At 36.0% G+C, this 23,870-nt stretch overlaps 1 protein-coding gene across 1 annotated transcript in view; it reads left to right on the top strand.

Moving 5' to 3' along the window:
• Positions 1-23,870, top strand: part of ABL2 (ABL proto-oncogene 2, non-receptor tyrosine kinase) — a 68,133-nt gene that overhangs the window by 30,704 nt on the left and 13,559 nt on the right. The window contains exons 2-7 of the mRNA XM_026703311.2: positions 4,815-4,985; positions 10,815-11,110; positions 14,243-14,515; positions 15,781-15,865; positions 17,438-17,615; positions 23,624-23,808. Of these exons, the coding sequence (XP_026559096.2) occupies positions 4,815-4,985; positions 10,815-11,110; positions 14,243-14,515; positions 15,781-15,865; positions 17,438-17,615; positions 23,624-23,808 (1,188 nt within the window). The remainder of the gene's footprint in view (positions 1-4,814; positions 4,986-10,814; positions 11,111-14,242; positions 14,516-15,780; positions 15,866-17,437; positions 17,616-23,623; positions 23,809-23,870) is intronic.

The raw sequence follows: 23,870 nt of genomic DNA, 5'->3' as shown, positions 1-23,870 counted from the left end.
ACATAGGATGTTGCTTGTTTTCTAACCAGATCAGGCACTTACTTGAGACCACATAATTGGAGCCCTCCAGCAGCACTCTGCTGGCCAAAAACGGGCTGCATGAGGGCCGCAGAGGCACCACAAGCCACTCCTTTGGTATTTCCAGGCCAGCCCCATGGGCCAGATTTAAGCACATCCATGGGCCTTGAGTTTGACACTCCTACTATAGATATTCTATCAGTTATTGTAGCCTTCCTACTTTGTAGTGACCAGCATGCTGGTCTAACTTCATCTTCTAGTACTAGAGGCTACTAAATTTCTCCTTCCTTTTTTCTGTGATCTTCTTTGAATTAGTTACTTTTGATCCATTGATGTCCTCTAGTATAGCAATTTGAGTTTGCAACCTGCATCTGAATTTCTTGTCTAATATTTGCCTGAAATACTTTAACTTCTGTGCTGAGATCTTTGTGTTCGTTTCTCATTGCCTTTGAGATGAAACATGAAATATGCTTTAGCTGTTAAAATGTCCTTGTACCTCAAGTGTCTTCATATATTGCTGCTGCTGAATACAATATTTATATATTTATATCCCATCTTTATTACTTTTACAAATAACTCATGGCCATGGACATATCTAATACATCTTCTTCCTCCTATTTTCTCCAGAGCAATTACCCTGGGAGGTGAGTTGGGCTGAAAGAGAGTGATTGGCTCAAGTATAAGTGGCTGCTTGCTTTAGCTGGGCAGTTGGGATGATCTTCAGGTCTTGGGTGATTCTACTAGGATTATATATACTCTTCCCACCATTCTTTACTTATCCCACCAACACATTGAGGAAGCACAGCTAGACTTGGAGGATGTGCAAAAGTATAGTAAAGTTTAAAATTAGCAAAACATTGCTAATTATTTTATGTTTTTTATTGTATTATCACAATTATTTGTATGATTCTAAGTTACATTTCTGGTCATTCCAGGGTAGGAAAAAATAGTAGGATTTACATTGGTCCCTGCAACTTTGAGTAAAGATGTGGGTGTAATGTTTGTGTCCTATTAGAATAATAACTCTAGTATGCTGTTTACTGTGTTGTCAAAGGTTGCTTTCACAAAGATTTTATATTTCTGAAATGATTGATGTAATTGATTTCTTAAGAGGTGGGGGTATAAAACAACTAAATAAGCAGAGACTTTGCTCTGTTTGCCCTGCGGTTTTCTTTTTGGTATTCTTCTTGGAGTGTATAGACAACTGAATCGTAAGACTGGTAAATTGCAAAGACAGGTGTAGTAGAGACAAATGTTAATGGGGCCTCTCAAGACAAACAGCTGATACTCCGCTGATAAGTCTTTTATGGCATTCCACTTACACCAAAGGATGGAGTGATGTAATAGCAGTCAAGTTAGCTTTCATTTTGTGTGGGAGGAAGGTTCTTAAAATAATGATCGATGACATATGTCCTGCATAGGGATGAATGTGGATGTTTTCTTTGATTTGCAGAGGATAGAATGTGTAATGTTTTAATTTGCTATGTTATAAGCTGCTGAACATATTTGTGCCCTTTGTCCTGAAGTAAAGCCAGGTATGGAATATTCAGCAGATATTGGAAATGAGGGTGAATTAATGTTAAGTGTGTGCGCGTACACAAAGCGCGCCCACCGAACTGGTGGTTTTTGAATCCCATCACTGGGACAGGCCCTAAGGGACATAGACAGACCTGAGATAGTTAGGCCTTATGTCAGGAAAGTTTGAATGTTAACTAGACAACCTGTGACCAAGTGGGTCATCCTTTCAAGGATATTTCCTTAAAATAACTTCTAATGGACTGCCTTCACTGGAAAGTACATTTAGAGATGTAGCTGTTTTGAAAATAACAGTACAGATAGTCCTTCACTTACAACAGTTCATGTAATGACAGTTCAAAGTTACAATGGCACTGGAAAAAGTGACATTATACCAGATGCCTTGGTCAATGGTATTGAAAGACACTGAGACATAGATGCCCATCTTATGCCCTCCAGAGGTCATCTGCTGTAACCAATGCCATCTCAGTACTGTACCTTGGCTTGATCCTAGACTGAAAAGAGTTAGTCCATTTGTGGTAAGCACCAAGCACTCTCCCAACAATCTCCTCTAAAAATATAGACACTAATAACAGTGCAGTTACAGGTAGTGCTGAACTTACAACAATTGTTTAGTGACCATTTGAAATTATGGCAGACTCCCCCAAATGGTACTTCTGACCCAGATTTGAAGTTCTGGCATCCTCCCTCCAGGATCACATGATTGCATTTTGTGTACTTGGCAACTATCTCTCATTTTTAGCCATTTGCCATGTCCTGTGGTCATATGACCATGATTTACTATAGTTTTTTTTTTCCAGAAACCAGTGTTTACTTCTGGTTTCTGGCAAAAAAAATGCCATTGCAAACAATGAGTTCATATAACGCCTGTGGCTTTTGCATAATGACCATGCTATTCGCTTTATGACTGCTATGTTTGCTTAACCACCATGGCAAAAAAAAAAGTCATATAGATTGGGCACATGATGATCCACTTAATAGTCAGCATGACTTATGGCCATAATTCTAGGCATTATTGTGGTCATCAATGGAGATTACCTGCCCTGAATATTCATGATGTACAGCTCAAAATAATGGGTAAAAATTACAGTTCTGCCATAAGCCAGGCTTGCTGTGTTGTCTGAATGCAATCTTGTATCAAGTTGAAAGCCAAGCAAATTTGACAGCTGGTATTGGACATTTGTCCTTTTCTAAAAACATAAACTAGTAACTCATGAAGAGGTCACACCAAAATCATGATTTAATTTTATACACACTGAAAAATATTGTGTTAACTGTCATCTAAGGAGGAAAAATCTTTTCTATTCAGCAATCTTTATTCTAAACTATGAATTAATTTCATTGTTTTATCCTATCACTTTCAGAAATGTTTGAACATAGAATTTGTTCCTTGCTTCCTAGCAGTTGGAAAAGTTCCATGTCTCCTGTTTCCAGTTGCTAAAAAGAATGCTCCGCTCATTGCTTCCCCTCCCACACCAACTGTCTTGCCTTTCCTGTTGGCCCCTGTTCTTTTCAGTAATGTGCATAGCATGCTGTGTTGCAGGAGGACTTTTAAATTTGGGGTAGTGGTTGGATTGGTTTTCTGTAAGAAGCAGCATGATTGTGGAGATAGTGCTTCAGTCAAGTAGTTTTGACAGAGAGTGTGATGAACAACTATGCTCCTTTTCTGAAGAGGTGTCTACTTCCAATTTTCTTGATTTGAAAGGTATTCTTGAGAAACAATGTTTTGCATGGCTCTTATTCTATCACTGTGTAAAAATGTATGTTTCTCTTTTGAAGTTCTTTAAAGGATTAAAAGTGTATTAAAGTTTGATTTACAGGGATCTTACTGGCTCAGAAAGGAGGGTGGGCAGTTTGCCATCTTTTTATTAGTAATTGGTGAGAATGGTTGAAAGTAATACATTTGATGAAACATTCGTTTCAGTTGTAATTATTAAGACCTTTTTACATTTTTCCATTATAAGAGATTGTTACGTATTTGTGAGAATTTCTAAAAGAGATTAAAGAAAGAGATTTATCATTGAGATATTTGAGATTATTGCAATCTTTTTGCTTCTTATTACACAAAGTGCCTGTAATTTTAATTGGAGGTTAAACTAAAACTATATTGGTCAGTCTTATTGATGACCTGTGGTAAATCTGGGATGAAGGGAATACAACCATTCTGATTCTGCTTGCTGTCTCAGTTACCTTCTGGATCATCTCCAAGAATTCAGAATTAGGAGGATGAGGGAAAAGAGCACTGTTTTTTACATTTGATTTCAGTTGGTAGACCTTAGTCCTCCATCGAGGAGCTATCCTATCTCCCCATAAAGCCACTAGAAGAGATGGCATGTGATAAGATATAATCAGTACAGGTAGTTTTTGACTTAACAACCATTCAAAGTTATGACATACTTGTAAAATAGGACGTATGACCCAGATTCAAAGTTCTAACAGTTGGGGGCCCTCTGCAGTTATATGATCGAACTTCAGGCGCTTGTGCAACATGGCTTCATTTACAACTGTTTGCAGCATCCCACAGTCATATGACCATGATTTATGATAGTTTTGCTGAAAACCAGCACTTCTGTTTTATGGCAAAACTGTGCCCATAGCAGACCAATGTCTGCTGGAAAAAAAAGATCATAAAATCAGCTTGTAATGTGACCAGCCCATTTTACAACTATCACAACATATTAACATAATGGGCTAACTCCATTACAAACTGAATGACACAATTAGTAAGCATGGTCTAGCTGTACATACTATTTTTTAAATAATATATTGACTCTTGATCTAGTACAATTAAATATGTGTATGTCTCTTAAGAGTGCGCACATAGATAATATAAAGTGGATTGTGGTCAGATGTTAATGGCATTTTCTCAGGCATTCAGTTTGGTTTTCAATGTTTGTTTCATTAGTTGATGGAGCTTCACTAGCTGGCAAAGCAAATGGATGCTAGATGCTACTGATTATGTGCAGATCAAGAGAACAACTCGGTAATCCTCTTGTCCATTCCATTGTTCCATGTGCTTAACAACGTTCCTGTTGACGAAGCTTTGCACGTGTGAGATGAAAAGTTCTAATCCTTTTAAGCAGAAGACTTCAAATTTTATATTATTTCTGCTAGTCTTTTGATTATGAAATTGTATCTAAACTTGATTTTTATGTGCCATTCAGGATTACATTCACTATATTATTAAATTTCAAAGAAAAGAAAATAATTCTTTTTTCTCTTCTCCTCTCCTCTCCACTCCCTTCCTCTTCTCTTCTCAGAGGCTCTCCACCGCCCTTTTGGTTGTGACACTGAACCACAGGCACTGAATGAAGCCATCAGGTGGAGTTCCAAGGAGAATCTTCTAGGAGCCACTGAGAGTGACCCCAATCTTTTTGTTGCACTTTATGATTTTGTAGCAAGTGGTGACAACACACTCAGCATCACCAAAGGTAAACATAATTGCCTCCTGTTTATGCCTATGAGAGCACATATGAATGTAATTCGAAACAAAACTTTGGCATGCATTAATAGTAACAGTAATAATAAAATGTACTTATTGAAAATGCCAGAGCAGTGATTATTATAGGAAAAGTGGATGGGCGCAGAAATGATAGGATTATCAAATGTGGGAAAATCATTGAGCATGCAATGAACTAAATATATCTTACAGCTTTTCATCAAAATGGGAGGGGATTGCACTTTCTTAGAGTCTTTAAATGTAGGAAAATATATTCCTTTTTATTTCTTTTCTTTTTCTTGGCAAATGAAATCAACCCAAAATTTATTTACATTTGATTTAAAAATTACATTTGCCAAGCTCAATATTTTATTTCATTAAACTATGAAAATATTTTTATCTAAAATAGTATTGTATAATGTGATTTGTAACATTGGTCAAAAATAGGCAACTATTACTAAAGTGTCAAAATGAATAATCGTATGTAAAACCTTGAATTTCATTGATCTAGTCAGAAAAGAGAATTATGTGCCAGGGTTATAGAACACTTTGAATTTCAAAGTGAACTCCGTGAATTTGATGTACATATGTGAAAGAGTAGTTCTGTTTCCTTCAGATGACTTCAGATTCATTGCGTAAGCAACAAACATGGCTTATACTGTATTAATTTTTTGCTCAAATCTACAAGACACTTAAGAGAAATAACATTGGAATACATTTATTATTCCATATTTGCATTGTCAGTTGTTAACTTGTTCTGTTAAAGCATGCTCTTAGAAATTGAATTATTTTCTCTGTGACAGTGTACTATTTAATTTGCTACTAGAGCACATTGAAGCTTTTTGTGTAACAACTTTCGAATCAAGAAATGAGGCATAACAGCAGTTCTCCATCTAGATTGCATTGGATGACAGGCCTGCTATGATTTAGCAGTAAGCTATATATATCATAGTTGTATCCTTTGCCCATTCTCTCCAGGCAAATATTCTTAGTATTTTTTATTAAAGTTTTGTTATTCTTATGTTATAACCCATAAAAAATTCAGTTTCAATTGAACAGTAAATAATGTTTGCTTATCATTTTAACAAATCTCTCTTATAACATTAGTTCTTTTCTTACATTTCCATGTTTTCAGCTTCTGTTTCTATTAGCCAACCATGTCAGAAAATATTCAGTTTCTTCCTTTTCCTTAATTGCCAATGTTAATCTATCCATCTCTGCAGATTCTAATATTTTTTTAATTACGTTTTCATCTGGTGGGATTTCTTCATTTTTCCATTTTTGTGCAAAAACAATTCTAGCTGCAGAATTGTAAACTGTAAAATCATGTAAAATCAAATATATTTTCCCTCTATCATATTTTTTCCAGTAAGATGCCCAGCAAAAATATTTCAGGTTTCAGATCTATGTGTTGTTTTGTCATTTTTTCCAACCGTGTTTTGTCATTTTTTTTTTTTTGCCTTTGGGCATGTCCACCACGTATGATAATATAAACCAGGTGTCTGATTATATTTCCAACACTTAGTGGACATGTCCTTAAAACATCTTTGCCAATTTTGTTGGTGAAAAATGCCATCTATTTTATACTAATTTTATACACATTATCTTTGTATGCAGTTGACATAGTTAATTTAACATTTCTATCCCAGAACTTTTGCCATTTATTCAATTCTGTTGTATATCCAAAATTCATAGCCCAAGCTATCATTGTTTCTTTTACTTGCTCACTTTCCAATTTAATACTTAATAAATAGTTATACATTTTCTTCATTAGTTTTTCATCCGTCCCTGTTAGTATCTGGTCTAATTCTCTTGGTTCTTTATTAAAAAAACATACATTTTGCCATCTTTCTCATATCAAGATTGAATCTGCACATGTGTTCGCCATGTGGTCTGCACATGTGGTCCTTTGATTACTCAGTTCTTGCTATTCTTAGTCTTGTTGCTCTTTTCACTATGATCAGCCACAATTGCCTTGCCTCCCCACTCCTTAAAAAAAATTTTTTTTACTTTGCAGAATGGTTATCCACTCTCTAACTCCTGATATATAGACACTATATCAAGATAGTATTTAAGCCCCAGGTTATCTTTACATACTTCTAGGACACGGGTGTCAAACTTGCGGCATCACGTTGCCTTCATGTGAAGTTTTGTGACATTTTCCCCCTTCGCAGAGCTGGGGTGGGTGTGGCCTGCACATGATGCATCTGGCCCGCAGGCCACCAGTTTGATGCATGGATTTTTTTTTATTCTGTTGGAGCTTTTTCCTAAAATCTTTTTTTAATCAAGTTTTTCATTTATTCTACTTATAATCATCAATACATAAACAGTGTGGCACCTAATCATCATACATTTTGGTGCAAACAGAAATAGCAACATTAATCACATCCCTTATATTCAACACACTTATAATTCTAATATTGATACACATATTTATAATAATTTATGATCCTTCATTGTTTTTGATCCTTCATCAATACCTTCTTCTAATGCCAATCACCATATTATTTAATCATACATAATAATGTAATTATTCAATTTCTTTTTTTGTTTTTATATATATATTTTAAAAAAACATCTCCTTTGGCGAGCAGTGTGGTTCCAAGTTTTTACATTTCAATACAAACATGACCATAGTTACTTATCCTTTCTTGTTCAAATTCATATCACGTTATTACTTATTCTATTTTCTTTTAAATATTCCCAAATATTAGTCATTAAATCTATTTTATCAAATTTCAGTTCATAGCTTATTTCATTTTTCTTAAAATATTCTCATATCTTGCTTTACAATATTATCTAGGATTCTTATTTCTTTTCTATATTCATTATACATAATAGTTTTATCTCATATTTGCAATTTTATTACATACTGTTATTTATTATTCAATAATTCCATCCTTATTCTGTTAATTATAAAATTGTCCCCCTTAGTTGTTAATTTGACCTTACCACCTATTTGCCTTGTGCTTTACCTCCATTTATTCCCTTTAATTCATTATAATTATCTCATTCTACATTAATAACAATATTCTTCTGTCTACTACATATTACATATACATATATTTTAAGTCAGATTCTGCATGATACTCTTTCTCTCAGTCACCTTGTAAATTATCTATATATTGCAAAAATATTAATATATTCAATTAATTATGAAAATGTTTCATTCAATTCCTTGTTCTTAAGTATCACAACACATTACCTTGCAGAATCTTCTTCCTTATTATTCTTTTACCCATTGCCTTTCATCCTCTTAGCTATGCAATTTCTTTTCATTTTTGTTTGTTTCCTGTTTTTTTCTTGTCTGGTTCTTCCTCTTCTCCTTTTTCCCATTATTTCCCTTCATATCTCATTCAAATCATTTATTTTATCCCCCTCCCTCTTTTAATTTTTCTTCTGTAATTCCTTCTTCTGCCTTTTCCCTTTAACTTTCCGAACCATTCCCCCTTTCATTATTACAGCAAACCACAAATTTTTAACTTTCATTCTTCTTTTCCCCTGTTTAAATGGCTGTTGTTCCACTTGATCTTCAAGACTGGTTTCCTATTTATTTGACTCCTCCCATTCTGGTTCTCTTTGTTCTTGTTCAAACTGAGTCACCATTTCTAGTTTTTGTAATATATTCTTGCACATTTCCAGATTTATTTTAATCATTTCTTTCATATCTTGTAGATCCAATCTCATTTCTATAAATAGTTCTCCCATTTTTTAGGCTGCTCCTTTCTCCCCCCCCCTTTCTTTGATAATTATACAATCCAAATGTCCAATAAGTTGTTTCAACCAGCATCTTTTATATTTAATTTGAAACACTCAATGCCCATTAGTCTTTGTTTCCAGATCCCTTCTATTTGTTTTTCCCAAAGTCACCAGATGGTTCCAAAGCAATTTCTTCAAATATTTTCCCCTTTGTAATATTCTAATATTTCACTTTTCAGGGTTTTTCAGGGTTTTTGTTTCATTATAATGGAGTTCCTCTTATTTTCTTTTAAATTCCAAGTAAATTTTATAAGGACCAGACACCTTTCAAAAAGTCACTGAAATTTTTCCTGAACCATTAGGTGGCACTCTCAATTCTGTTTACACCCTTTCTTTCACTTGTTCCTCTTTTTTATATAAAACTTTTGTTAATTTCACCAATTCCAATTATTAGCTATTATTTCTTTTCAAATACATTCTATTCCAGCATTTACTTATGCCTATTTAGTGCCAAAAATCCAATAATTATCCAAATTAAAATTCCAAGCCTTTTGTGTCCAAATATTTTCTTCTAAATTTTCACCTCCAAATTAATTCTTTCAATATTCAAAGCCAGTTTTATGAGCTCCAATTTCCTATTTTCTCTCTCCATTCACTGCTTCTACACACTTTCACAAAATAGTTCTTTATTCCTTAATTCCGGGTACCTTAATATCCATATGTTTAGCCTGGTTCACACTCTATGTCACCTCTCCAGCAAAGTCTTAGTTTCCTGGACTACTTCCCATCTTTGTGGTGGCCATTTTGACCACTGCTGCAACTTGTCTTTGGAGGGGGTTTATCCTGTCAGGGAGGGGAGATGCGGCTCCCCTTGACCCTCCAAGCGATTCCCCCCTTTCTTCACCACCCCTCTAGGGTCCCAATTGGACCCTCCAACAAGTGAGCTCAGAGTGAAACCATGCATGATTGTGGATTCCACTCCAACCACGACGGAAGAGCAACCAGAACTTTTTCCTAAAATCTTTGATGCAGTAAAATTATTAAATATTGGAATACCAATTTGGTGACATCAGAGATGAGTGCTTCAAGATAATAATACCCATTATGGTTATCATTTTGGGATTAGGCAAGTCTCCTGTGACAACCATTTTGTAAATTGACATATTAGAGGCTACAATAATTCCAAATGTCACTTAGTCGTCCCGTTCCCCCCCCCCCAAAAAAAATACCTTATTTCTCTTGTATAAAGATCTGTGAGTATTCACTTTGGTATCCCACATTATCGATACCTTGGCACCCAACAATCTGTCATCATTTCATTCAGTTAATTTTCTGTAACCTTGGATTTTTACTTGGTTTGGTCTGATCATATAATTCAAACTAGTATCTGTCTGTCCTAATAAATTTGAGATCCTCAGTATTTTTGGTGTGTAAGTACAACTGAAAAATTCTTCTGATTTACAGAATTTAAGTCTCATTTGGTAATTCAAGCATATGTTTTTCATATTCCTGAATCTGCTATTCCATTGTCCGATTTCTACTGGTCATAATTATGATGCTTTCTCATTCCTGTACTTTTTAATGCTTCACACTTTTATAAGCCTAATATCAGATGCACAAAATGGTATAGTTCACACATAATGTTAAAGCAAGAATATTTTAATCTGTGTTCTGATGAACTCAGTACTGGTTCATGCAGTACTAAGTCATTATAAGCAGGTTCATATATTGTGCTAAATTAAACACATTGGAAATAGTATTATAGTATCAGGTCAATGCCTATTGAACAAGATTATCCATGATGAATATTAAGGAAACATGTTGTGCAATATGGTGATGTTCATGGTGAAAATTATAGAACAGAAAATCTGTAAAACTCATTTATGAGACAGTGGAGTAATACAAAGAAATTATCTGTTCTACCTGTTTTGTGAGAGACATCTCGGGACATTAACATGGTATACAAAGATATACTCTCTGCTTAATTTCTAGGTGTTACTACTTCTTACTTGTTACTACTACTACTGTTTGTGTGAGTGAGACTATTTCTTATATGGTTAGGACAAGGCCAACTTTAAAATAAATCCCATTTTATCTATTTGGAGTCTTCTCTTTGTCTTAGGTGAGAAGCTACGTGTATTGGGTTACAATCAAAATGGTGAATGGAGTGAAGTACGCTCCAAAAATGGACAAGGATGGGTGCCAAGTAACTACATCACTCCAGTAAACAGCCTGGAGAAGCATTCCTGGTATCATGGACCAGTATCACGCAGTGCAGCTGAATATCTGTTGAGCAGCCTCATTAATGGCAGCTTCCTTGTTCGAGAAAGTGAGAGCAGTCCAGGACAGCTGTCAATCTCACTCAGGTACGAGGGACGTGTTTACCACTACAGGATCAATACCACCACAGATGGCAAGGTAAATCTGTTCTGAGAAACCTTTTCTGGGTAAATACAGTACATCTATATGTATATAACGTTTGGGCCACAGAAAACTTAAATATGCAAGTTTTTAAGCAAATGCTTCCTATTCTGTAATTCCATCTACCTTTGTTAAGAGTAAGTGCCTTTCTGGCAATGGATGTCCTTCTGATTTTGTGTTGCACAAGTTGATTAGCCACTGATCAAATATCAAGGAAGCACTGAGATAATGGTTTCTATTTTCTATTCGTATCAGCACCATTCCCTTCAGCATTATTTTGCAGAAATTGAAGAAAGTCATTTGGGGAGACAAACACTCCATTGGTTAAATTCTTATAACTAATGGGTTATGATATATTCAGATACTGAGCCATGAGAAAGTTACTCTTGTAGTAATTCTGATGTGACAGATTTACAGCAATATAGATTTGTTCTATTAATCTTTTTTAATTTTGAAACATTGTTTGGAAAGTTATGTATACCCTGATCATTCTAAATGAAAAATAGAAAGCATGGAAATTCTTATTTGTAGTGGGTTCATTTCTTGGAAAATAAAAGTTATTGGTCCTAATTCTTTAGATAAATCCCTTGGAGATAGTAGGCAGAGTCAGTTGCTAGACTTATTATGAAGAGGGACAAATACTGCTCTAATAATCAAGTTGAAAATAACTAAAAGGAAGCAAGATCAAATAGTCACATGTTATTCCAGAAAATAATGATTTCCCAGTTGCTTTCTGGGCAAACTACTCATCGCAAGGCCAAAGTACCTGGAGCAAACCTCAGAACTGTCCAAGCAGAAAATACAGAAGAAGCAAAGTCTAAGATGACAATACAGGTAGTCCTCAATTTACAACCATTAATTCAAGCTGTCCAAGGTTACAGTAGTACTGGAAAAATATGGACTTATGACTTGTAGCCATTATAGCACCTCCATGGTCACATGATCAAAATTTGGATGTTGGCCACCTGACTTTCACTAATTTCTTCTTCTTGGATCCAGGCTCTGGGAGAATGTGCAGCCCTGGGAGGCGTGTGATCAGTGCAGTAGAGTAGCAGAGCTTCATCTGTCAAAGGAAGCTAATCAGGCGTGGCCGAAGAGGAAGCAGCAGGACAGTGAAGCATGATATTGTATGTTGCCAAGCAAGGCAGGAGAGCAGGCATCAGTTTCCTGAGCAACTGTTGAGACTGTGAAGGGGGGAACTGTTTGTGATGACAGTACAACTGGAGGAAACAGGGGATGTAGGACTCCCAGAGGCACAGCTTACACTCAGCAGCTTGTGTTGAAAGTGCTTCTGGAAAACTAGTCTGCAGACTTCAGTGAGGGATGGAGGTAAGCCCAGCTCACAAATCCTTTGCTTGAACTCAGCCCAACCTTCCTCCTGCAAATCTCACAAATGGTCAGCAACATGAGCACTCCTTGAGAACTGGCCTACAGGCTTCAGCATATTGGAAATTACTGGCCTTTTGTGAGGTTTTGCTTGAGGAAGGCTGGGCCAGGTGTGAGTAGAGAGCTTGCAGGTAGGCTTTGCCCATGCTGAACTTTTCTCTATCCTTCTCTGAAGCCTGCAGGCTAGTTTTTCCAGAAGATATTCCAGCACAAGCTGCAGAATGTGTACTCATCTGCAGGAAGCTCACACCCCATTATTTTCTCCACCTCTGCTACTACCCTGACCAGCAACTCCTACACAGCCTCTACCTTCACTGGAACGCTGGCATTAGCTTCCTTCCTTGTCTGGAAACAGTATCATGTCTCGCTGTCGCAGTGCCTCTTCTCTAGTTGGCCCTTCAGCATAGAAGTCTCCACCACCCTGCCACATTTGTCATGCATATCCCAGGGCTGGACCCTCTCTCAGCATCTGGATCCTGGATTAGTACCAGGAGGAAGAAGATGGCAAAGGTCAGAGGCCAGTAGGCAAAGGTCAGAGGCCGGCAGAAGTAGGTGACAGAGTTCAGGTCAGTCAAAAGGGCAGACATGGGGGAGATAGATGGCAGGAGGCGGGGTGGTGGTGGTGGTTGAAACAGGGCAGCAGAAAGTATGAGGCACTTATTTAACAATGATGCTGTCCTAGCCTAACAACCTCAACTGGGAGTACTAGAATTGCTGTCACTAAGTAGCGCGGTCATAGGTTTCTTCTAACAATCACATTGCTTATCAGCAGAAATTCCAATCCCAAGCTTGTAGACAGAAGTCAAAGATTACCTGAATTGTGATTAAAAGGCTAAGTGTCAGAAATATTCCATGGACTGGATTGGGAAACTTGAATTAAGCCCAATGGTTGGAAGCTTTCCGCTCAAGAATTAGATTATAACTTTAAAGTATTGAGGTATACATGCATTCACCAAAAGAGAAAACAAAAAGTTTAAAAGAGAAATATTTGTTTCTATTTTTTGTAATAATTTTATTAAGTTTTAGATGCAATAAAAAATAATACAGACTAAAATAAGAAAAAAAGTGCAAAAAGGAAAAAGAAGCCCTCCAATAAAGCAACTTCCTATCCTCATCACAATCTCTTCATCTTCTCTTAATTAACATATATAAAACACATACACACACCCTTTTCAGAGACAACTATCTTGTAGTTTCCTCATGAGGAGCATTCATAAGGAGAACAACTTTGTTCAATCTTGTTCTCTCGCTTTATCCAAAGAAGACTGTAGGCCAATCTACTCATTGGCCCCTACCAATGGCTGCAAATGTTGGCCTCACTTTTTTCAGAGCCATCTTCAGTCCACTATCTTTCCCATAAATCACTCTTGTCTATATTTCTTGTCTACATATAGCCCTGTTTCCTCTCTTTTACAGGAAAGAAGATGATAGGTTGGCTGCTGACAAAAATCAAAAGATTCCCGGGGCCTTTAAAATCTTTTCTTCTCCAATTCTTATTGCAAGTTTTCATCTTTGTCTTTGCTTCCTCCGTATTTTCTGTGCTGAGAGAATAATCTCACGAATAAGGCCTATCTCTTAATAGTCAGAATATTTCATAAGGCTTTGTTTTCTTTTCATAAACCATTGATTATTTTGTTTCAGGAAAATGATTTGGAGAGAAGAGGGATTTTTTTTCTCACTTGCTTATGTTTTCATGTTGCATATTGACCAGTTTATGTAAGGTCTTCATTTCCTCTTTAACAGGTATATGTGACAGCTGAAAGTCGCTTTAACACATTGGCAGAACTAGTTCACCACCACTCAACAGTAGCTGATGGCCTTGTAACAACTTTGCACTACCCAGCACCCAAGTGCAATAAGCCCACAGTCTATGGAGTGTCACCCATCCATGACAAATGGGAGATGGAAAGAACAGATATCACCATGAAGCACAAACTCGGGGGAGGACAATATGGTGAAGTGTATGTTGGGGTATGGAAGAAATATAACCTTACAGTTGCAGTGAAAACACTCAAGGTACGATTGCAGTCATGGGAGCATTGTGGTGTTATTGAAATGCATCTGATGTGTATACTGCTAGGCCTAGAGTACTTGTCTGCTTGCTGAGGTCATGAATATCAAAGGTTTGTGGCTACAAAAGCACAAACCTTGTGAACTTGGGCTGTTTAATACTGGCAGATTTTTAAAGGTAGTCCTGAGCTTTAAATCATTCATGAAGGGATTGTTTGAAGTTACAGTAGTGCTGAAAAAAGTGACTTGCAACTAGTCCTTGCATTTATCATAACATCCCTGTGGTCATGTGATTGTGATTCAGGGGCTTCGCAATCAAGATGCATTTGTGGTAATTACAGCATTTTGGCATCTCATGGTCACCATTTATAACCTTCCCAAGCCAATTTCTGACAAGCAAAGCCAACGGGAGAAGCCAGATTTGCTTAACAACCATGGAAAATACATAATAAAATTGGGCACAATTCACTTAATGACCATGTTGCTTAGTAATGGAAGTTCCAGACTCCGTTTTGGTCTTAAGTTGAGGATTACCTGTACAAATAGAGATGCTCTTCTTCTGCACATTTAAAAAATGGTGCCTATTAAAACTGTCTGACATTTTCCTTCTTTCTGTAAGCTGGAAATTTCAAATTCTTGGTTAGGACAACCACTCTGCATATACATATATACAAAACATACTGTCAGAAACGTGGATTCAGCATCTCAGTTTTGCTATAGTGCTTTGTGTCTATCTTGCTACAGTTCACAGACTTATTCTCTGTAGAGAATAAGTATTCTCTTTCCTGCAGAGATTAACCTTCCAAAAGATGTACTTTCAAGTGAAAAGATGTTCCATCATTCGCTTGAGGTATTATCAATCCATTGGAAAAGCTCAGATGTTTGTAACTAAAGTATTACTTTCTGAAATATTTAATGTAATTTAAGAGATGATGTACCTGAAAATACCTTTTTGGGAGTAGATACAGAGACTACTGGCTGGTTACTTTTGGAAATACAGTGCGACCAGTAGATAGACCTTTTTCAATTTAGAAAGATTTAGAAAGTCATGATTGCAGAAGTGTTGATCTCCTGAACATGATCTTTCCATTGTATGCTCCTACTTTCCTGTATATTATGGTTGGGTTGGGAACAAGGAAAAAAAGAACTGGGAAATTGGATATGTACCTTGGTCTGTCATTTGCCCCCCTTGTATTAAGGCATAGGCTCCCAAATTTCTGTGTAAATTAATTGCGGTTATTAAGAGGAGGCATGTCTTATCAAACTTCCAGGAAGATACTATGGAGGTAGAAGAGTTCTTGAAAGAAGCTTCTGTCATGAAGGAAATCAAGCATCCAAATCTAGTACAATTATTAGGTGAGTATACAAATCTAATCACACTGCTCTTTTTGTTTTAAGTATATATTTGTTTCCATTTTAACTGCATACATCAAACAGTTGAGGTATAGTATTTAAGTTTTACTTACTTTGGACCAGTTTGAACAAAGCTTTAAATATGGAAAGCTTTCCTCTGATGAAATTGTATTTGTTGAACTTGCTCATTAGGCATGAGAGTTTTCTCTCCAGCTTTCCACCCACTTGATATATTATTAGAAAAGACTACATCTGCTTAAAGTAAATGACATCCCACCGCAATCTTGCAGTTTTTGTTTTGTCTATATTTTATGTGAATGAATGAATCTGTGATTGTTGATTTTCTCTAAATCTATGAACCTGTGCAAATGTGTTGAAAGTGGTTGCAGAGATGGAATTGGCAGTCAAGGCCATCTTGATATTTTTCAAGCTTGAAATTAATCTCTTAGTCTGCAAATGCCTAAAAGCAGTGGCTTTTTAAAAAATAGATTCAGAACCACGGTTAAAGCAAACAAAACCTCCAAACTTCAACCAATTGCAACCCTCATTCCCAGTCCAAAATTTGGTGTAATCTTTTCTCTCTTTTTGTTCTCAAGAAATAATCTCTTTTATTGCAATATATATTCCCATTTTCTTCATAACCATAAAAACTAGAAATATTATTATGGTTTCCAGAATATAGACTCACCTTGCTAATGGGGAAACAATTGCCACTGCTTCATGTGTATCAGGGCTGGGTCACGTGTTATCCACATTAGTGGCATTGATGGGAATGTCTTTTTGCTAACAAATTTGTCATTAAAATAAAGCAGTATGGTGTGTTGCTTAATTTTGATGGCAAACAGTTTTTTCTATACATCTTTCTTGCTGTTTTGTTTTGTTTTGTTAATATCTAAGTACTAAGTTATGGGGGAGAGATTCCTTCTATTGCAGAAATAGAAAATGAACTCTTGAAGTAGGTTTTTTTTTTAATTAAACCGAGGACCATATGTAATTACAGGTTGTTACTTAGCATTCATTTGTTTAGCAACTGTTCAAAATTACAGTGACATTAAAATGGACTTATAACTGGTCCTCAAAGTTATGACCAATTCACCACAGTCATATGATAAAGATTTGGGCCCGCTTCATTTATGACTCCCTATCTCCCCCCACCCCCACCCCACCCCCCGCCACTACATCTTGCTGACTTTCCTCTCTATCCACCTTTTTTGGCGTAATTGTCATGATCTTGCTATGCCATAGCGGTGTGACTTTTCACTGCATTGTAGCAATGAGGTTTCACATTGCAGGGCTGGGGCTTTTGGGGTACTGTTAATAATCTCTCTCTCTCTCTCTTTGATCTTGTGTAAATTCTGTTGTGTCAAAATTATCTGTGTAGAAATCTTTGTAGTATTTGCTAGAGAATTTTAAAAAAACCATTAAAAATGGATTTCTTTAATTGTGGGAAATAAATCTTTCCCTCATTTATTTTAATGTAGAATGCAGTGCTACCACTTTTGACAATTACTGATTAGATTTTACTGCAAAATCGTAGGTGCATAAGGGTTTACCAGCTCTCCTATGTTTCTTCAGGTGTTTGCACCCTAGAACCCCCTTTTTATATAGTAACCGAATATATGCCCTATGGGAACCTGCTGGACTACCTACGAGAGTGCAATCGGGAAGAAGTGACTGCTGTTGTCTTGCTGTACATGGCCACCCAAATATCTTCTGCCATGGAGTACCTGGAGAAGAAGAATTTCATTCACAGGTCAGCAGGAAACCTTGACATTCAGTGAAGCAGGAATGTAAGAATGTATCTATGAATTGCAGTGCATTATCTTGAAGGTGAAGATGTAATAGGATTTGATTGATCTGACTTATTCCAAGCTAATTTGAATTGAAGGAAATCTCAGGGATCTTTCCCTAGTTTTATCATTTTTTTAATTTGAGGACAAATAGCAAATTTCTTTCCCATGGCTTTTGAAAAAAAGCTGATAACATAATATATTATATATTTGAAAGCTCAGATACCTATGTATATGTTTTGCCCCAAATGTGTCTCATCTTGATTGTAAGGTAAAGGTAAAGTTTCCTCTGTCCAGTTGTTTCTGACTCTAAGGGAGCAATGCTCATCTCCATTTCTTAGCCGAGGGAACCAGTGTTGTTCAAAGACACCTCCATGGTCATGTGGCCAACGTGATTATATGCTGAGAAGCACAGAACTCTGTTACCTTCCCACCAAAGTAGTACCTATCTATCTACGCTTTCAAAATGGAGGCAGGAGCTGTGCCAAGCATGGGAGCTCACCACATTGGGTCTCTAACCTAAGCTGTCAACTTTCCAACTGACAAGCTCAGTTGTATTTAACTACTGAGCCACCACGCCCCTTATCTTGACTGTATAAGTGTTTTACGAATCTTTAAAGACTACATTTTATATTCTGAATTTACTTCTATCATGGATATAGTATTTTGTTGGGCTAGAGTATTCTGTCATCAGAATTGGGCTCGATTTTCTATCATCAGAATTGTTATTCTGTTGATACAGGCAAGAACATGAATTTTGGATAAAAAGTATTTTATGCAGAATCAAACAAATACTCTACATTTACTAGCTCCCAGCTTCAATTTCAAAGAAGAAAGCATTAATACTCAGAAGGATGTATTGCTATACTCAGTATATTATTAAAATTCAAACTTCCATGTGAAATGAAAATTTAGGTGCAAGTTTTTGACATAAACATGAAATACTAAAAAGTAAACAATTTCAGTATAGTGCTTTAATGTTATCAAGTTAGGGATACTAGACAATAAAAAAGTTCTTAATTAGTGTAGGAATTCAGAATCCATTGTGACCTTGACATAATAAGATTCATCTGCCAATTGAATGAGAATCAGAATAAAATCTTAGTATCTTTTAAATGGAATTAATTTTAAATGGAATTAAATATAACTCATGCAGTGACCTCACATTTAATATTTTTTCTCTTCTGAACCATTAGCAGTTCAGAAGTAAATTTGGAATATTAAAGAAGAGTCCATCTTTAGCAAACAAATGGGGCAACGTGAGTTGAAGCGAAAAGAGGAAAAAAGGGGAATTAAAAATTGGAGATTAGAGGAGGTAATTAGAAAAGAGAACAGTTCGAAAAGTAAACAAAATATAAGCAAGAAGCAGAAGGGAGGATTACAGAAGGAAGTGGAGGGGGACAAAAACTGATGTGAGAAAAAGAGCGGGGAAATAAAGGGGAAAAGAAGTTACAAGAAACATAATCGGGAAATAAAGAAACATGGGAAATGAACAAGAATAAAATGAAATAGTTGGTTTAAAAGACACAGAGAAAATGGTTAAAAACAAAACTTAAGAGAGGATTCTGCAAGGTGACAAGGGATAGTATAAATATATTAGAAATCATAAACTATGTAGAAAATAGGAAGATATATGTTATTAAAGTGAAAGATGAAACTGGTATTGTTAATTATTGGAATGTTTGCTAACAGCCAAATCAAATATAGAGATAAATGGAATAAAGGTGAAACAAAGGAAATGGGAAATATATTAGTTCATATATGGAATTTAATTGAAATGAATTATGAGGATTGTTGTAAGAAGATTATAAGATTAAAAGTGGTATGAAAATATGAATATTAATTATATTTAATGACTTATAAAATATAATTGAAAAGAATGAGAATGATTGTAATGAGATCAATATCAGTTTCTAGTATGAATTTGAATAGATTAATTATTTTATTTACCTTTTTTCTTTGAAATTTAAAGTGTATTGGAAGTAACTTAAGGGAAAAGTACCATGCGGAATCCGACTGAAAAGGGATATATATTATAATATAGTTGTTAGGAGCTGAATGTTATAATTGTTTAAGGGGACAATTTAAAAGTTGAATGTTTAATGGGATTTGAAAGGGAACTAATTAGAAGATATGAAGGTGACACATTCTAATTGGCAACCATAGGGGAAAACCTTGTTTTGTAATGTTTGAAATGTGGAGGAATTTTTTGGGAAATGATGAAATAAGAATATGCAATGAAATTGTAAACAGGACAGAAAAAAGTACAAGTATAATTATTATGAAGATATGAAAAATTTGAAAAGGAAATGAATGAGAAATGAATGAGAAAACTATAAAATAAGCCTGAGGGAAGTATTTGAGAAAAAATCAATAGAGAATATATAAAGTAATGATAAGATATGAAATTGAATATGAAAGATGAATATGTAACTGAGATTATATCTGTATGGAGATATGAAAACCTGGAACCATGCTGTTTGCTAAAAAAAGATTTTTATTTTTTTTTGGTGAAAACACAAATAAAATTTTATTTAAAAAAAAGTAAATTTGGAATACATTGTAGGAGCTGCACCAAAGACCTAGGAGAGCCATATGCTTTCCATACACTATCCCCTTGTACACACTCTACAGGAGTACATTCATGTAAACTAGTTCCATTGACAATGAGAAGATTCTTGAGTATCAGAATAATAGATCTGACAGGTAACTATTAATATGATCTCAGATTAAATTATATGATTGTGAAAAAAACTTCCTTTCTATTCTTTTCTGAAGAAGTCACTGGAACTGACTTTAAAAATAGCAAACACCCCCATCAATAGCCATAATAAAGTAGTGATGATTCATTGACGCTGTGGGGCTGATTTTTGCCACAAGATTTCCCAGCAGATGTAAAGCACTTGAGAAAGGGCCTGAATAAGCTGGCAAGTGTTTCTGAGTTCATGGCTCATCTTCTGTGGATGACCTCCAGGTTGCAACAGCCAAAATGTAGGGCAGGACAATTCACTGGGATTATTGCTTAAATCTGGGAGGTGGACCATCTGTCCAAAGCTAGCCTTGCTTCCAAAATCTTCCAGGAAGAAAACCTATTTGGCAAATCCCCATATTCCCTGTTTTTGAGCAAGAGAAAGATCTTGCCCATAATTCTTTAAAATTACAGGGGACAGAGAAATGGTCCAACATTTTCAACAGAGACTTGCTTTTCATACAGAGGACAAGCATTAGCATTCCTGCTGAACCTGTGCTGGGCAAAAACTGAAACATACTCTTCCAGTCTCAATGAGATCAAATGACCTTCAATATGACATGAAAAAGATCTGTTTGGAAGACTGCTTCCAGAAATTCTGTCGTATCTAGGAGGCCAACCCAACTAGCAGTCATGTGCTGAGAACAACTGTTATAACTTCTGAGAAACGGAGACAGATTTCTGTCCTCCCCAATGCATCAAGCGTTTAATAAGCATTAGTGGTATAAAGCAAGTACCATTTTAAGAACTGTTTTCAGGAACCTTCTTGATTTTTATTAATTGTTTCCAAGATAAACAGAGATTGGACAGCAGAGTTAAACCTATATAGATTGATCAAATGATGATCTGGCACTCATACCAGGTGACCTGAAGGTATCCATAGAATTAACATAGGCTAGCTTTTACTTTCCCATCAGATACAAGTTTTCCTACAGCAACAGCACCCAGTTTCAGTTCAAGATAAATAGGACACCATTTACGGGAACAGCTTTATGGTTAAGTGAATCAAAAGCCCAACCAGTGCTATATTTAAGGATCATGAAAGATAGGACATAAGGAAAGGCTTTTTAAAGAATGGTCAGAGAGGACATAAAGGTAAGATCCTAAAGGGAACACAGTCAACACTTACCAAGGTGGTATGTATCCAAGGAATAAATATATAAATAGTGCCTTGCTGGATCAGATCCCTGGCTCATCTAGTCTAGCAGTCTGTTCTCACAGTGGTCAGTTGACTGCACAATGAAGTCTACTAGTTTCCCCACAGATGGCCTTTAAAGGCAGTCACACTACTGTCAAGCCTAATAACTATTGATCCCATGATTTCCATGAATTGGTCCAGGTTTTTTTTTTTAAAGTGAGTCAAGCTGGTAGCCTGTGCCATCTCTTGATAGCAAATTCAAATACTAAATTTACATGTTGCATAAAAAGAAAATCCTCTTGTCTTTCCTAATTCTTTCAGGGTTCCGTTTCATTGGCTTATTTTTATTCATACTTTCTGTGGGGATTTCTTCTCTCTTTGTTGTTCTTTACTCATTTTTAACTCTTTCTGACCTGATGGATGTTATTTTGCTAGGAATGTCTGTCAATAAATACTTACTTGAGTTATTCTTGTGAGTTTGTGCTTCTTCCATTACAGAACCATATTGCCACTAAACACTGAGTTCCTTGTGTGCATAAAAAACCTCTCGACAAGAACTACAGGAATTGCCAAGGGTGATTTAGAGTGCCTCAATAAAAAGCTACATGAATTAAAAATTGGCTGGAGATGCCAGCGTCTCCTTTCCATCATGATAGTTTATAAAGGGTTCATTGAATGTGTGGAAGCTGGCAGTATTTGCAGCAGGAGAGAATAGATCCTATACTCAACATTTTTCTAAAGATGCTAGGGAAACGAAGCATCCTGCTCATGAGCAGGAACAATAGACATAGTCTTTCCCATTTTTAGAACAAAAGCAATAGTTTATTCTGCCATCCCCATAATCTCTAGATCTGCATTGTGTGTTCTTACTAATATCAAGTATTCCTAGTATGGTCTAGATTAGAAGATAAAGTTGCTCAGAGGTAAAATTTGGTAAAATCATCCAAATTATTCTGTCCTGGTTTTATGTAGTGTGGGTCTGATCTGGTTGAAATTGTGTATGGAACCTGCTGACATGCCTAAGAACATTATCAAAACAAGCTCCAACTTTGCTTGGAAATTCAAATTTCCTGCCTGGATAGCCAATTAGGATTTGTTTATTTGTTTTTGTGCCTTTGAGTCAAGGCTGACTTGTAGTTTCAGAAGTGGTTTCCCATTGCTTCCCTCCTAGGGCTGAGAGAGAGGGACTAGCCCAAGGTTACCCAACTGATTTCATGCCTAAGGCAAGATTAGAATGCATCATCTCCTGGTTTCTAGGCCAATGCTTATCTATTACATTCTCAACATTTTCATATATTAGGCTAGGATTTTAAACAATTCGTAAGGATTTTTATAATTAGCTTCTCAATCTTAATGCTAATTAATCTGGTTCCTTGGTGTGTTTGTAATTTTCTAAAATCAACGTTCTATTCAGACTTTCGCTTTTTACTTCAAAATAAAAAACATTTCTTCAAATTCTTAAATTTACATAAAATTTCTTTTGCTAAGCATTGAAGGAAAATCACACAGTAAGTTGAAAAGTGTCATTCTGAAATTTCTTAGTTTCCTAAAAGAGTTAACAAAGGCATTTCCTGAAATGATTAAGAAGCAACGTGTGAATTCAGTGTCTGTTTGAAGGCTGTGAACTGTGGCTTGGGCAAAGCTGAGTTTCTTTTGGCTTCCAGGTCTCTGAAACCCACCAAAAGACTGTTTTATGGTCTCACAAGGAGTCTCTGTAAAGAACGCTTGTGGGTGATCTTGGTTCTCTCCTTGATGCCTAGGACTCCTAAATGAATGTTTTATTAAAGAAATACATTGTATTTATTGTAGATACTCACAGTTCCAAAATTGTGGATTCTCAGAAGTCATTATTCAACCATTTCCAATTTAGCTCCATGAATCCAATCTTAAAATATTTGTATGCCTCCTCTAGCATCCTGGTGTGGACCAGTCATACCTTTCAGGATATTTGTGGGGAATATAGAAAGAGGAAGATACAATGGATATGTTCGCGGCCTTGAATTATTTCTAAAAATAATAAAGACGGGATACAAATAAATGAATAAAGTAGGAGTGCTAATTTTCTTGTCTTTTTGCTTTGATAGGGATCTAGCAGCTCGGAATTGTTTGGTGGGAGAAAATCATGTGGTGAAAGTAGCTGACTTTGGATTAAGCAGACTGATGACGGGTGATACCTATACAGCTCATGCTGGAGCAAAGTTTCCTATCAAATGGACAGCACCGGAAAGTTTGGCCTACAACACATTTTCAATCAAATCAGATGTTTGGGGTAAGAGAGAAAAAACCCTTTTAGTACAGAGTTCTTTTATGTAAGTAGATCAGGACTATAAA

This window comes from Pseudonaja textilis, chromosome 3 (genome assembly GCF_049901715.1).
Source record: "Pseudonaja textilis isolate UNSWEBS1 chromosome 3, rPseTex1.2, whole genome shotgun sequence".
Taxonomy (NCBI): Eukaryota; Metazoa; Chordata; class Lepidosauria; order Squamata; family Elapidae; genus Pseudonaja; species Pseudonaja textilis.
This window is presented reverse-complemented; position numbering and strand designations above follow the sequence as displayed.